The 16747-nt window shown below is 40.5% G+C and overlaps 1 protein-coding gene across 1 annotated transcript in view; it reads left to right on the top strand.

Moving 5' to 3' along the window:
• Positions 1–16747, top strand: part of Cbl (Cbl proto-oncogene) — an 89904-nt gene that overhangs the window by 45546 nt on the left and 27611 nt on the right. The window contains exons 3-5 of the mRNA XM_004667369.2: positions 12226–12372; positions 14339–14495; positions 15913–16034. Coding sequence (XP_004667426.1) covers positions 12226–12372; positions 14339–14495; positions 15913–16034 — 426 coding nt within the window. The remainder of the gene's footprint in view (positions 1–12225; positions 12373–14338; positions 14496–15912; positions 16035–16747) is intronic.

The following is a 16747-nucleotide window of genomic DNA, read 5'->3' as shown; positions in this document are numbered from 1 at the left end:
TACCTTGAAAACTCAATATTAGAAATGGGTACAACATGTCTTAAGGCCTTGTTTCCCCTCTTGGAAATCTCTTGTATTGCTTAATAGTCCTTTCATATGTTTGAAGTATCCTTTTATATTTGGTTATATATTTTTCTCAGAGTGTTTAAGACCAAGCCAGTAACCAAAATTTAATCAAGGATTAATTTTGGAGGTCGCTAATGGCTCTCCCCAGGAGTAGCCCTATAGCTTCTCCAATATTGGTGTCTGTTAAGATGAATTAGGGCAGTGCTGGCCAACTAGTTTTCCTTTCTTAGAAAACCAGAACTGATTGCTCCTCAATTGTGATTCGCCTGTTTTCAGACTGTACACTGATTTTTATTTATTTATTTTTGAATTTATTTGAGAGCGACAGACACAGAGAGAAAGACAGATAGAGGGAGAGAGAGAATGGGCGCACCAGGGCTTCCAGCCTCTGCAAACGAACTCCAGATGCGTGTACACTGATTTTTTGTTTCTGGGACTCTGTATCCTCCTTGCTCAAGAAGACAGGTGACTTACCAGGGGCCCAGTGTGGAAGCGTCCCATCATCTCCCATGGCCTCATGGCCTGGGAACAGTGGCCAAAACATTAGCCTTTTTAGCTCTGATGATTCCAGTTGACTTTGGCTTCTACATAGGTGATTAATACACTTAGAAAGGAAGTTAGAGCTGGGCGTGGTCAAGCACGCCTTTAATCCCAGCACTCAGGAGGCAGAGGTAGGAGGATCACCGTGAGTTCGAGGCCACCCTGAGACCACATAGTGAATTCCAGGTCAGCCTGGGCTAGAGTGAGACCCTACCTCGGAAAACCAAAAAAAAAAATAAATAAATAAAAAGGAAGTTAGGGGCTGGAGAGATGGCTTAGCAGTTAAGGCGTTTGCCTGTGAGGCCTGAGGACCCAGTTTTAATTCCTCAGTACCCACGTAAGCCAGATGCACAAGGAGGTATATGCATCTGGAGTATGTTTGCAGTTCCTGAAGGCCCTGGTTTGTCCACTTATATTCTCTCTCCCAAATAAATAAAATATATATTTTTTTAAAGCAAGGAAGTTACACCAACCTGGATGTATGTGCATTTAGAGCACATTTGATTACTGAAATAGATCTAGTTAAAGAATAATACAAGAGCTTAAAGTCATTTTGTCTAGTCATTTAAAATTTGGTTGTCCTAAACCAGGCGTAATCCCAGCACTTGGGAGACAGAGGTAGGAGGATCTCCATGAGATTGAGGCCACCTTGAGACTACATAGTGAATTCTAGGTCAGCCTGAGCTACAGAGAGACCCTACCTCAAAAAAAAAAAAAAAAAAAAAAAAAAAGGTTATCCTGTGGTAGCATAGGCCATATCTGAGGCATAGAAAGTAGGCACATCTTATCCTTTAAATAAATATCTAATAGTTATAAATATAAGCATAACCTGTCATCAGTCTTGAGAAACAATACAAATCTAAACCAGTTAATTTAACCTAGAAATTGTCAGAAAAGGGCAAGTAAGACAGTATAAAGTCTTAACCCCTGTGTTTGAAAACATCTTTGATTAGTACAGATACCTGTGTGGGTACCAATTGCCCAGGGAACATTGGAAACAGAACCACAGAGCTTGAAATTATTCCTCTCACATGAGGACCATTGTTTAAGCATGAGGCTATATATACCCTAAAGTAGGGGATGTCTTTTCTTTTTTTTTTTTCAAATTTTTATTAACAGCTTCCATGATTATAAAAATATCCCATGGTAACACCCTCTCTCCCCCTACTTTCCCCTTTGAAACTCCATTCTCCATCATATCTCCTCCTCATCTCAATCAGTCTCTATTTTGATGTCATGATCTTTCCCATCTCTTATGATGGTCTTATGTAGGTAATGTCAGGTACTGTGAGGTCATGGATATCCAGGCCATTTTGTGTCCGGGGGGAACACATTGTAAGGAGTCCTACCCTTCCTTTGGCTCTTACATTCTTTCCACCACCTCTTCTGCCTTAGACCCTGAGCCTTGGAAGGTGTGATTGAGATGTTACTCGGTACTCTAATCACTTCTTTCCAGCACCATGATACCTTCTGAGTCGTCCCAAGATCACTGCCATCTGAAAAGAGAAGGTTCTCTACCAAAAGTGAGAGTAGCATTAATATATGGGTATGAACATTAATAAAAGTGCTTACTGTGCAGTTTGATAAGCATAGTATATACGTTTAGTCAGACAGCAGCAGATGTTACACCCCTAGGGCTCATGACTACCCCTGTTTTAAGTTTTCAGTATCAGGGATGTAGTCCCTTCCTATGGAGTGGGCCTCCAGACAAACTAGAAGCCAGTTGGTTTCCACCATGACAGATGTGCCAATATTGCACCCATTGGCTCATTTGGCCTGGCTGGCCAAATATAAGGCTTGCAGTGTCCACTGTTGAGTATCTTCCTTGGTGATTTCTCTTTCTCCCATGGAACTGCATGCAGAATGGCTTCTTCCAGCTTTCTGTCAGTTGGTCTACATGAAGGAGGTTATCAGCTCAGCTCTAGCAGGATTTCTCAGTGACTTTGTAGCCCAAGTATGTGGAGTCTTCAACAATAGGGTCTTACCATCTATTCCTGGTGGGAAAATAAGGGCCTCAGCAATGGCCTGTAATGTTTTGGGGGCATCAGGGACCTCCCTGGTCAACAACTCACTGGAAGGTATCCCGTCCTTGGCACTGAAAATTTTCTAACAACAATCTATGGCTCCTGAGTGTTCCATTGTCCAAAAAAGTAGGATTCCATATGATTTATTTATATCCTCTTAGATTTTGATTAGCCCTCTCTCCACTTTTCCTTTACTCAGTCTCTTCCCCTGACCTCACTTTGGGCCTTTTCACCCCCATTCATCTATTCTTCTACAAATATATATATATATATATATATATATATATATGTATATGTAGAAGAATATACATATATATGTGTGTGTATATATATGCATACACACACACAATACCATCTTATTAAGTACCCCTCCCTTCCTTTCTCTTCTCTTTATATTTCTTTTCTAGTTTACTGGCCTTTGCTACTGAGTTTTATTCCTACTCACACAGAAGTCTGATCATCTGTAGCTAGGATCCACATATGAGAGAGAACATGCGACGCTTGGCTTTCTGGGCCTGGGTTACCTCACTTAGTATAATCCTTTCCTTTGAAATTATTCCCCTTAGATGAGGACCATTGTTTACGCATGAGGCTGTACCCTAAAGTACGGAATGTCTTTTCTTTCTTCAGTTTTTAAAAATACTTTATTTTTCTTTATTTGAGAGAAATAGGCAGGGGGGAGAGAGAGAGAATGGGGGTGCTTCCAGTCACTGCTAACAAACTCCAGATGCGTGTGCCTCCTCGTGCACCTGGTTTATGTGGGTCTTGGGAATTGAACCTGGGTTCTTTGGCAAGCACCTTAACCACTAAGCCATTTCTCCAGTCCCAGGAATATGTCTTAGATTTAATTTTGTCATAAGCGCTGGACTTGTGCCAGAAATCAGACAGTTACTTTATATATAATAGAGCAGAATCTGGTCATTGTTGAACCAAAACATCTAAGCTGCATTACATTCCTTGGCAAATCTGTTTTGAAAGAGAAAATACCATTTAGCAACCAATGTTTTATCTTAATCTTGATAGCAACTGATTTTTATGTACAACAGAAATTTGTATTAACATAAAATAATTTATGTCTTACTCATGACTTAAAATTGATAAAGCTTTGACAAGCTGTCCAAACATATTTTACCTGACATGAGTGGGAAGGTTATAGTGACTGGAATTAAATCACTTAAATTAAATCTAAGTGATTAAATCTAGTGATGACCATTCAATAGATAGCATAAGTAAAACAGGAGCTATATTTAATAATTTTTGTTTATTTTTTATTTATTTGAGAGCAACACAGAGAGAAAGAGGCAGATAGAGAGAGAATGGGTGCGCCGGGGCCTCTAGCCACTGCAAATGAACTCCAGACGTGTGCACCCTCTTGTGCATCTGGCTAACGTCGGTCCTGGGGAATCGAGCCTTGAACTGGGGTCCTTAAGCTTCACAGGCAAGTGCTTCACCGCTAAGCCATCTCTCCAGCCCAAGCTATATTTAAAGTCATAATATCTGAAGATATCTTTGGAAATTAAACACTTATATGTGAACCTTTATCTTAAGATTCAGTTTCTCTAATAGCTAATACCTTGACGAATAGAGGAACCCAATTTACTGAGAGTCTTAAAGCCAGTCTTTATAACCCTTAAATCACAACAAATTAGCACAGTGAGCTGTTAATGAGTGAGGCCTTAACCATAAGAATCAGTTAGTTTCTTTACTGGTTAAAACCTTGACATCAAGTAAACATATTTTAGATTTTATCCAAGGGCTGGAGAGATGGCTTAGCGGTTAAACGCTTGCCTGTGAAGCCTAAGGACCCCGGTTCGAGGCTTGATTCTCCAGGACCCACGTTAGCCAGATGCACAAGGGGGCGCACGCATCTGGAGTTCGTTTACAGCAGCTGGAGGCCCTGGTGCGCCCATTCTCTCTCTCTCTCTCTCTGCCTCTTTCTCTCTGTCTGTCATTCTCAAATAAATAAAAAAAAAAAGATTTTATCCAATTAAATGCCCTTTCCTGAGCAACTTTCATTACTTTTATTATCTCCTGGTGACATCTATCCTTTTTTCTTTATCTCTCTTTCTGGTTCCTTTTTCTTGGCTTTCGGACTACAGTAAGCAGAAGTTGCCACCTGGAGCAGCTGTTTAAGCTCTTATCTGGTTCAGCTACCAATCTTTGTAAGTCTGTGGGGAAAAGTAATGCGCAATTCCTGTTCTCCTTGTATTATCTAAATGAGCCCAGTTTGTCAGGAGACAGGCTAGCAGAGACTTTTGGGGTATCCTGGGAGCTAACCATCCCATCTGCAACAAAATGGAGAAAGTGTCCTGGGGAATCGAGCCTTGAACCGGGGTCCTTAGGCTTCACAGGCAAGCGCTTAACCACTAAGCCATCTCTTCAGCCTAGCTTTCTCTCTTTTAAAGATATACCTAGTCCCAAATATATATCCTCATGCATTTTATATAAGTCATCTCTTAGGAATCTTTTTATTGTTATGAATTATTGCCAGCAAAATTGCTAACTCATGAAATCCAGTGTACAGAAATGCTAGATATGTTAAATAAATCTATCTTACTCCACTCAAAAAAAAAAAAAATGGAGAAAGTGGAAGAAGAATAATCTAGAGTCAGGCTATGTCCAATCCTGGCTTGCATCTTATAAAAGGGGCAGCTCCTGCCAAATTTGTGAGAACAAATTAGGGCCCTTTAAATCTCCTTCCTATAGGAGTCCTCACCCAAACATCCCTGTTTTCTCCCCCCAACCAAACGGGCACACATAGCATGGACTGTCCCTGTGGGAGCAAGGGAGGTACAGGACAGGATATCCGTGCTCAAAGCCCGAGTACCCCCAGCATTCCCCCAGCCCTCCACTTACATCATGTCTTACATCAGGGCGTGTAAGCAGTGCCATTGGCCTAAGGGTGAAGACTTCCACATCTACTCCTGTTTGACAGCCTATATGCCCTTCTGGGGGAGGGGGTTTCCTGAGACTGCTTTTCCTTCTCTCCTCTGTGGGAGCCTGGGATATAGGTCCCCTATTTGTGAATGCTTTAGAATGGCCTAGGTACTAAAGTATATTGTTTTTTAATATTTTTAAATTATTTATTTATTTGCAAGCAGAGTGGGGCAGAGAGAATGGGCATGCCAGGGCCTCCAGCCACTGCAAACTCCAGATACATGTGCCCCTTGTGTATCTGGCTTTTGTGGGTCGTGGGGAATCAAACTTGGGCCCTTTGGCTTCACAGGCAAATGCCTTAACCGCTAAGCCATTTCTCCAGCCCTAAAGGGTATTATTTTAAGGGTAAAGTTTTTTTTTTCCTTCATGGTAGGGTCTCTCTCTGGAATTCACTATATAGTCTCAGGCTGGCCTCGAACTCATGGTGATGCTTCTACCTCTGTCTCATGAGTGTTGGGATTAAAGGCGTGCACCACCACACCCAGCCAATCTTTGGTTTTGTTACTTTATGTCTAGTATTGACCTCTTTATTTCATTAATTGGTTTCCTGTGTCTTCTTTGATTCCTTTGATTTCCTCTTTCATTCCTTTGAATTCCTTTTTGACTTCTTTGAGCATATTTATAATCATTCTTTTGAAATATTTCTCAGACATTTCCTCTACCTCATTCTCACTGGAGGTCATTTCTGATGCTTTAATACTGTGTGGTTGATTTATATTGTCTTGATTTTTGGTGTTTCTTGTGTTATAATGTACATATTTTTGCATCTTGGATTAATTTAATGCTTGGATTTTCTAGTTAGCTGCAGTATTATTAGATGTATCAATCAATCTGATGTTACATGTCTTCAGGGTAGGAGCTTAATATGCCAACTGTGGCTCTCAAGACTCTCAGAGTACCTACAAAAGTGACTCTTAAGTGTTGGGTTTGCCTGCTATGACAGTATTCAAGTAGGCTGAGTGGAACAAAATACAGGCAGATTCTAAAATTTAACAATGTACGCATTCCATGAAAAACAGCACAGAGTATTCATGCAAGAGTAGGTATTATGACAACCAGCTCCTCTAACAAAATCTCTGTCCCTTAGGGAGGTGCCCCACACCCTTAATCCTGTTAACAAGGAGGTTAAGATTTCTAGTCTGTTGAGGGTTCCAAGTCAGCTTGTTACCAAGTGAGACCCTTCCCTAATGTACAGCAGAAAAGGAAGCAAATCCACTGTAAATCAGGAAGCAACAAATAACAAGCCCAAAATAATAGCTTATTTAAGAATGGCAAATCTGACCATCCATCAGATTTAACATATAATTTATCCTGACATGGAAGGTGTAATTAGCAGTTCTGGTTCAGGCCTATATACTAGGCTTATTTGGCAGTACTGACCTGGTATAATCCCGGTTACCTTTTGGGGTGATTTTGGTCTCAGTTATGCTGCACTACTGCTTGGGTCCATCTTTGGTGCTGGGTGCTGTGAGCTCCCTTCCCCTGGTCTCTGGTGCTTGCTGGTACTTGCTCTGGCAGTGGGGAGGGGAGGCTATGAATGATGGTTCTAGTTATCCCACTGGTCCACGTGATCCTCTACCTCATGATCTGCTCCTCCATTGTTCACTGCGCTGCTTCACGTTTCTTGAGTTTGTGAAGAGCTCTGGTGTGAGTGGAAAATCCCCTCACCTGGCTTTTCCTGCGGCTCAAGCCGAGCCTTGCAGCTGTGGCCCCGCGGACCTGGTGCCGCTGCTGCTGGAGCCGCTTCTGCCTGCCTATGTGGCCTCTCGGTGTTCTGGCTCTCCCCTACTTCTTTGCTGCCGTTGGTAATTTCTTACACACCTCACTTTTTAGTAGAAGAGTGTATTTTGCTGTTTTTTTTTCTTTTTTTGCCTTTTTCTCCCCTATGCTGCTTTGATGTGGTTCCTATGCCGCCATTTTAACTGGAAGTGGTTTTATTACTTTCAATATAGGGATTTTACCCATTGTTGATATTAGTGAGAGAGACAGATGAGAGAGATCATTTATTTGTGCTTAACTATCATGTGGTTTTACCTTGATATATGTTTTAGGTAAGCCTGATGCCTTATGTAAGGAGTTTGTAACCTGATCAAATACCTTGACATAATTTACCTACTTGACCTTTTTGTCTAGTGAGAAATTTCATCTAACAGATTGACTTTCTGTGTTCAAAAGAGAAACTATAAAGAGAACCAGAGTTATATGCTGTTTGTCATTTCCTTTTCCTTGTTAGAGACAATTGGCCATTTTGTTTCTGAACAGCGTCTGGAGGACATATGGATTAAAATTACATGGGGTCTGAGTTAATGGGCGCACCATCCCTTTTTCCAGAGTCCAGCTTGCCCTGACTTAAAATAGCATATAATGGTAAGCAAGAGAAAAAGGAAATAACAGAGCAGAGAGCTAAGCATCCTGACATTCCTTGTCTTACTCTGGAGTTGTTTGTTTTTACCTAGGAAATTTATTTTACCCATTTGTAATATACAAGGTGACAGGGTCTTGACTATGTACCTGGTTAGACTTACAAAGAATGTGAGTTACATCTATGCTTATGACTTTGTGATCTACCCAGCACAGGATCTCTCCTGTGTCTAATTAATGTAAGCTGAATTTAGATTGTCTGTGTCCCTATATAAAACTTTTAGAGCATCATTAAGAGTCTGTAAACAGCTGAAAAATCCTTAAGTTTAGGCATGGTGTTTATCTATATTTAGCCTGAAGCATAGCTTTTTGTTCCTTATGAAAGGAAATTAATTGTAGGCAAAATTTGGTCTTTTTAGATCTCCTATATCCTTTCTACATAGGCATACCTTCACCCACATATTTAGCATTCTGATCTAAGTTCCATTCCAAAAAGAACTTTATTTTTTTGTTTTTTGAGGTAGGGTCTCACTCTAGCTCAGGCTGACCTGGAATTTACTATGTAGTCTCACACTGGTCTCAAACTCAACAGCACTCCTCCTACCTCTGCCTCCCGAGTGCTGGGATTAAAGGCATGCATCACCACACCCGGCTGCAAAAAAAGCTTTTTTTTTTTTTAAATTTATTTGACAGAGAGAGAGAGAGAATGGGCATGCCAGGGCCTCTAGCCACTGCAAATTCCAGACACTTGCACCCCTTGTGCAGCTGGCTAATGTGAGTCCTGGGGAATCGAACCTGGGTCCTTCTACTTTGCAGGCAAATGCCTTAACCGCTAAGCTATTCCTCCAGTCCCCCAAAAGCTTTTAAAACAAGCATTCTGTGCCCAGCATTGAAAAATTCATCCCCAGTTCCTTCAGTCATCTCATCTCAACTCATAATTACCCATTTATAAGACTATTAAGAGAAATTACTCCAGGGCTGGAGAGATAGCTTAGCTGTTAAGGCACATGCCTGCAAAGCCTAAGGATACAGGTTCAATTCTCCAGGTCCCATGTAAGCCAGATGGTTATGGTGGCACATGTGTCTGGAGTTTGTTTGCAGTGGCTAGAAAGAAGCCTTGGCAGGCCCATTCTCTATCTCTCTTGCCCCCCCCTTTTTTTCTCTTAATAAACAAATCTTTAAAAAAAAACTCCAAATTGATTAATCTTACTACAGAAGAAAGTAGTCTAGCTTCAAAGAATTAATTAACTATCCCATTATTGGAAATTTGTAAAGGAAAAGCTTTAACACAAAAACTTAAAATCTCAGGCTGGAGGGATGGCTTAGCAATTAAGGCCTTTGCCTGCAAAGTCAAAGGACCCAGATTCGATTCCCCAGGACCCACGTTAGCCAGATGCACAAGGGGGTGCATGTGTCTGGAATTTGTTTGTGGTGGCTAGAGGCCCTGGCTTGCCCATTTTTTCTCTCTCTCTCACTTTCTCTCTCTTTTTCTGTCAAATAAATAAAATATTTAGGGCTGGAGAGATGGCTTAGTGGTTAAGCGCTTGCCTGCAAAGCCTGAGGACCCCTGTTCGAGGCTCAATTCCCCAGGACCCATGTTAGCCAGATGCACAAGGGGGTGCATGCATCTGGAGTTCGTTTGCAGTGGCTGGAGGACCTGGCGTGCCCATTCTCCCTCCCTCCTTCCCTCCCTCTCTCTCCTTCTTTCTCTGTTGCTCTCAAATAAATAAATAAAAATAAACAAAAAATCATAAATAAATAAAATATTTAAAAATAATAAAATCTCTTTAGTATTTATGTCTCCAAAAATTTCTACCTGACAACCAGACTTGTTTTGTTTTATTATTTATTTATTTATTTATTTGAGAGTGACAGAGAGAGAAAGAGGCAGATAGAGAATATGGATGCACCAGGGCCTCTGGCCACTGCAAGTGAACTCAGAGGCATGCGCCCCCTTGTGCATCTGGCTAATGTGGGTCCTGGGGAACTGAGCCTCGAACCGGAGTCCTTAGGCTTCACAGGCAAGCGCTTAACTGCTAAGTCGTCTCTCCAGACCCCAGACTTGTTTTATAATACCAGTACATACACGTATAGATTTTATATGACCCATTGGTTTGAGATAGCTCCTATTAATAAACACCATGAAATACACACTTAAGTTATAAGTCTATGAGTACAGGCAAAACATGACAATCGTTTTGGGGATAATCTTTATCAGTACCTCTGACACACTTGGAAATGTTTTTATTAGGAGTAACTAAGGCAAAGTTTTGTTTTTGTCTTGCAGCAGGTTGGCCTGCAACTCAGGCCAGTTGCCTCCTCCTCCTTTTAAGTAGTAGGGCATTACAGTACTTTAAAATACCTGGCAAATTATGAGCTACCACCTCAGAGAATTTTGTTGTTTTCAATAATCTCTGTGTAAGTTGAAGTTGACTTAGAATATGAACTCAATAATTATATTTATGATGTCATATAACAGAATATGTCCTATCTATATAATATTTCAGTTCACCATAGGGTTTATTTAAATCTGACTTTTAAAGACAAAAAAAAAAAACCTTGAAATAAATCAAAAGCCAACAAGAACTTTTGGAGAAACTTGTTGGACTATTTGAATTAATAAAGAAACCCAAAGGTATCTGTAAACAACATCTTACCTGTTTAAAGCCCAAACAAAAGAGAAAGTATCAGTCACAGTTAAATTATATATTTTTATCAAACAATTTAAAATCATATGGTTTTTAAATGTGGGGTCAGGCTATCACATTGGAACTTTGAATTGGAGATCCTCCTGTCTCAGCTTTCCAAGTAGCTAGGATAATAAGCCTGTGCTATCAGGCCTAGCTCATTTTACTGTTTACAATACCTGTATGAATAAATGATTTACAGTATATAAAGATATATTTGTCATAGAGCACTTTAGCAGAGAATCATAGCAGTTAATGAGCACCATCAGGCCTGTCTTCCCATTGTGTCTCTGTATTTCCTGGGGCACAACAAGGTTACCTCCTTTACCCAGTTGACATAGCCTCAGGACTCAGCTCCCTAGGGGGGAGGAGGCATGTGGCTAGAACCCAGGCCTGTTGGAAAAAACCTTTCCAGCCAAGTATCTAGGCAAGGGCCTTGGTTGGGCATTTTCAGTATAAGGTGGGGCCTCAAGTCTCCAATTGAGGGGCAGAGCCCAGAGCAGAAGTTGGAGCTCCATCTTTCCATCTCCTCTTCTCCCCTTCCCCAAGCATCCAGGTATCTTGTGGCAAAGTGACTTGGGTTTGGTGGAACAGGCCAGGCAGAGAAGTCACAGGGGTTAAGTAACTAGTGTAGGGAGGCCTGTCTGGCTACCTGGCCAGTGCCAGTGCCATTGCTAATGCCATTCATTCCCCTCAGCTTAACCAGAAATAGTGATCTTAGCCTCCAGCAATAAAAGAAAGCAAGCCAATTTCCCCAAAAGTAGAGAGAAGCAGTAGAAATACTCCAAGTAAGCCGTGTGTGGTGGTACACACCTTCAATTCCAGCACTTGGGGAGCAGAGGTAGGAGAATTGCTGTGAGTTTGAGGCCACCCTGAGACTCCGTAGTGAATTAATTCCAGGCCAGCCTGAGTTAAGAGACCCTACCTTGAAGAAAAAAAAAAAAGAGAGAGAAGGATAATTATTAAATTATTACATTTATTGAGGAAAGTACAGAGCCAAGGAAAGGCACCCACATGGCTAAAGATGCCATGTGGAGGGCCTGGGGGAGAAAACCGTGGAAAGAAGAGAACAGAAAGTTCAAGGAACTCTTGCCATGTGGGGAGCTGGAAGGGATAAAGGAGCCCATGTAGAGAAGGGCTGGGGTCAGGCGTAGCTGAGGGAAAAACCCACCCACAGCTGGAATTTCCCAAGTGATCAGAGCAGCCACTGCAAATGCACTCCAGATGTATGTGCCACCTTGTGCATCTGGTTTATGTGGGACCTAGGGAATTGAACCTGGGTCATTTGGCTTTGCAGGCGAGCACCTAAACTGCTAAGCCATCTCTCCAGCCTGCAATAGTCTTTCTTGTATTAGATTTTTCTCTTCCATCTGTTGTTAAAACAAATAACTAAATAAATAAAAATTCTGAGTCCATTCTTTGAACAAAGATAGCAATATTGCCAACAATATATTCCTTCCTCCGTTTTCGGGTTCTGTGTATCCTTAAGTAGTACTGACTAGAAAGTATAAAATAATCATGCTCATATTATATACATTGTACAGTGAATTCATTGCATTTAAATAAAAAACAATTGGTGATTACTTACTTGTACTTCTGATTATTTGTAGGCGAAACCTAACCAAACTGTCCCTGATCTTCAGCCATATGCTGGCAGAGCTGAAAGGCATCTTTCCAAGTGGACTTTTTCAAGGAGACACATTCCGGATTACTAAAGCAGATGCTGCAGAATTTTGGAGAAAAGCTTTTGGGGAAAAGTAAGTCTCTAAACGATGAATTTGAACTATGGAAAACTAAAGCTTATATTAGATTTTTATGTAACATACATTAAAAAGGTCGGTATGGTAGTGCATACCTGTAAACCCAGGTAACTGGAGGCAAAAAGATTAGGAGTTCAGGGTCATCCTCAGATACATAGTTCAAGGCTAGCCTGGGCTACATGAGAGGCCTGACTGGCTAATGCAGTAAGTACATTAGAGAAGATTTTAAGATACTTCTTGGGGTTAGAGTTAAATAGTTCAGTGATAGAGCACTTGCCTATCATGTGCTAGTCCTAGGTTCAGTCGTGAGCACTGCCAGATACACTCACATACATTCATACATATAAACAAACATACAAAAAATGAAACATTACTTGGTTTCTCATTTTCCAGTAGATGGACACATAGATTTCCCAAAGGCAGTGAGATTGTATTTATTTCAAAAATCTTGAGAAACATCAAGGTATGGTGGCTCATATCTGTAATCTGAGCATTCATGTGGTAGAGGCAAAAGGATTGCCACAAGTTCAAGGCCAACTTGAGCTACACAGTGAGTTCCAGGCAAGCGTGGTCTACAGAGTGAGGCTTTGTCTCAAAAACAACACCAAATCTCAAGCAACATAAATACCATAATATGTCTTGCCCTTATTCCTTGGGTTTAGTCACTCTTGAGTCAAGAGCTCTCCATCAGAACTCTGCTCAGCTAGAACCTTGAGCCTGTTTCCCCTCTCTCATTTTAGTGTATATTACTCAAAATATTCTGCATATGTTTATATTCTTTTTTTAAAGACTTAGTTTAAGGCCCAGAGTAGTGGCTCATATATAATCTCAGCCCTCAGGAAGCTGAAGTAGGAGGTTCACTGTGATTTCGAGGCCAGCCTGGGCTAGATTGAGATGAGACCCTGTCTCTAAAAACAAAAACAAAATAAAACAAAATGCTAAGGTAAGATATATGGTGGTGCAAACCTATAATCCTACTGTGTGTGTGGTTGAGGCAAGAGGATCTTAAATTCAGGGCCAGCCTTGAACTCTTGTCTTCAGAGGGAAAAAGAAGTTTAAATACAGGCTTTTAGATGGTGAAGGTCTGATCACATACTATATTATATAACAGAAATAGCTAAGTGTGGTGAATACCTGTTTGTCCAGCAGCACTGGGGATGCTGAGGTAAGATTGATAGAATGTTTAAAACCAACCCTATGTGGTAAAACTATCCCCTCCCAATTTTTATTTTTATTTTTATTCTTTTTTTTTTTTGTGGTTTTTCGAGGTAGGGTCTTGCTCTAGCCCAGGCTGACCCGGAATTCACTCTAGTCTCAGGGTGGCCTCAAACTCATGGCGATCCTCCTACCTCTGCCTCCCAAGGCGTGTGCTGCCACGCCGGGCTATAAATTTTTTTTTTTTAATTTAAAGACAAAAGGGTGACTTTTTCATCTCTTTCTATGATTCTGTAAAAAAGGAATGCCTGTAGAAACATGAGAATGGGGATTAATCTGTGGCATTTTATCAAATAACCATGGAAAACTCTGGTATTACTTATTAAAAAATTAAGAAATAGCCAGACATGGCGGTGCACGCCTTTAATCCCAGCACTTGGGAGGTAGAGGTAGGAGGATCATCTTGAGTTTGAGGCCGCACTGAGACTACAGAGTGAATTCCAGGTCAATCTGGATAGAGTGAGACACTATTATTGAAGGAAGGAAGGAAGGAAGGAAGGAAGGGAGGGAGGGGAAAGGAGGAAGGGAGGGGAAAGGAGGAAGGAAAGGGAAGGAAGGAAACAAAAATTAAGAAATATATTCTTGCTCCTTTTTTTGGTCTCAATTCAAATAAAATTCCATTTCTGTGAGAGATTACAATTGGAGAACTTAATGTGGCTTCTTTCTTTTCCTTGATCATAGCAGTACCTGCCATTATCTGTCCTTTCACTTGTGCTTTCTCTTTCACCCCAACTTCACTGCACCCCAGGACAATAGTCCCTTGGAAGAGCTTTCGACAGGCCCTTCATGAGGTGCATCCCATCAGTTCTGGCCTGGAGGCCATGGCTCTGAAGTCCACTATTGATCTGACCTGCAATGATTATATTTCAGTTTTCGAATTTGATATCTTTACCCGACTCTTTCAGGTAGGATGTTAAAGACAATGACTATCTTGGTGCTGTTTTTCTAAAGAGAAGACTTTTAAAAAGTAATACTAAGGGCTTTGTCTATGATAAAAGTATTTTAATTTACCTTAAAAACCATAAGCAAAAGAAATATTAAAATTAATCCTGTGCATATATATGTATATGTCATGGCTAGATGGGTGTTATGACATACTCCCATAACCCTAGCACAGAGGAGGAGCCTGAGGTAGGAGGATTGAGACTTTAAAGCCAACCCAAACTACATGGTAAGTTCCAGGCCCAGTCAGGGATTCATATATTGGCAAAATACATGTCTTATCTTTAAAAGTTTTTTTTTTTTATTGACACCTTCCATATAAACAATAAACCGTAAGTCCCTCCCCCCATATTTTGCTTAAATAGAACAAAATAATAAAATGGTTATATAATTTGTTTCCTTTGCCTCCTGTCTTTTTATGTTCTTGAATATTGTTCCTTTTTATTATTTTTATGGTTGTAGAACTATCAGAAATTAGATATAGTTAATTTTACCCATTTTATATTTTTGGACTTGGGTGCATGTTTTCAGCTTTTTTTGTTGTTTTATTCTTTGATTTTTTTTTTTTTTTTTTGAGACAGGATCTTGTGTATCCCAGGCTGGCCTTGAACAAGCTGTATAGTCTTGAATTCCTGATCCACCTGTTCCCACTTCCCAAATTCTGGGATTATAGGCATATACCACCATGCCTCACTTCCTATTTGTTCTATTAACTATTAACTCTGGAGGCAGAGGTAGAAGGATCACCTTGAGTTTGAGGCACTGAGAACTCATTTCTTCCTGTAAAAATAAAAAATATTCTCTTCAGGTTGTGCATATGGCAAGCCACATAAACATTCATTTAGAATTTGATAATTGCAGGGCTGTAGAGATGGCTTAGGGGTTAAGGAGCTTGCCTGCAAAGCCTAAGGACTCAAGTTCAAGTTCCCAGTACCCACATAAAGCCGGACGCATAAAGTGGTGCGTGTATCTGGAGTTTGTTTGCAGTGGCAAGAGGCCTGGTGTGCCCATTCTCTCCCTCTGCTTGCAAATAAATAAGTAAAATGAAAAGTATAGAATTTGGTAATTGCACAGATAGGTCTTCTGTTTCTGTTTGTCTTTGTTTAACCTCACTATTGGTTAGAGCTGCTAAGCCATTTCTTTTTGTGTGGTTACATTTCTTGAGAAGGAAGCATATATTTTTTTTCCTTAGCTTTTCAAAGTTTTAGCCTCCCATACATATCTGTCTCCTCTTAGAGTGATGATGTAATTGAGAATTCATGATAATTGCAAATTTATAATTGAAAGCTTAAGTTTTGTTGTTGTTATTTTTCTTCATCATTCTCAGGCTGTTTGTATATCTCAGCCAAATGGTCTGTGTCTGATCTCTTATCTCTTCAGCCTTGGTCCTCTTTGCTCAGAAATTGGAACAGCCTTGCTGTAACTCACCCGGGTTATATGGCTTTCCTGACATATGATGAGGTAAAGGCGCGACTCCAGAAATTCATTCACAAACCTGGCAGGTCAGTACCATGAAGTGAAGAGGTTTATGTTTTCCAAAATTTTATTCTCTAGACTTCTGCTAGAGTCTAAAACACATCATCTTACATTATTTCCCCAAATAGTCAAGATTTTACAGTAGGATTGATGTCTGACTATCAGAGGAATTGGCTTATTCAAATTCTGTGGTTAGATGAATGCTTTCAAGCCACTTTAGAGTAGGACTTATGCTGAGTACTGTGTCACATGCCTGTAGACTCAAAACATGGGAACTTGGTAGGCTGAAACAGGATGGTTTGAGACTAACCTGGGCAACATAGCAAAACCCTGTCCATAATATAAAACAATGAGAATGAGATTTAAATGGCCTTTCTGCTTCTGTTCTAGAGTTACCAGAGAAGTTAATCTTTGATTTTTTTTTTTTCTTTTATCTTTGGTTTTTTTGAGGTAGGGTTTCATTGTAGCTCAGGCTGACCTGGGATAATGCACTATGTAGTCTCAATGTGGCCTCAAACTCAAGGTGATCCTTCTACCTTTGCCTCCCGAGTGTTGGGATTAAAGGCATGCACCACCATGCCTGGCTTTCATCTTTGATTTTTACAGCAGGGATTGAACCTAATGCTGTAGGTATGCTGTGAATACAGTCTTTCCTTAAGCTACATCCCCAGACCCTTGAAGTTATTTAATTTTTTTTAAATTAACATTATGTGTTTTTGGGAGGGGGGGTTTCAGGTCT

Source organism: Jaculus jaculus, chromosome 3, assembly GCF_020740685.1.
Source record: "Jaculus jaculus isolate mJacJac1 chromosome 3, mJacJac1.mat.Y.cur, whole genome shotgun sequence".
Lineage (NCBI taxonomy): Eukaryota > Metazoa > Chordata > Mammalia > Rodentia > Dipodidae > Jaculus > Jaculus jaculus.
The sequence above is the reverse complement of the archived record's forward strand: the minus strand, read 5'-3'. Positions and strand labels throughout refer to the sequence as shown.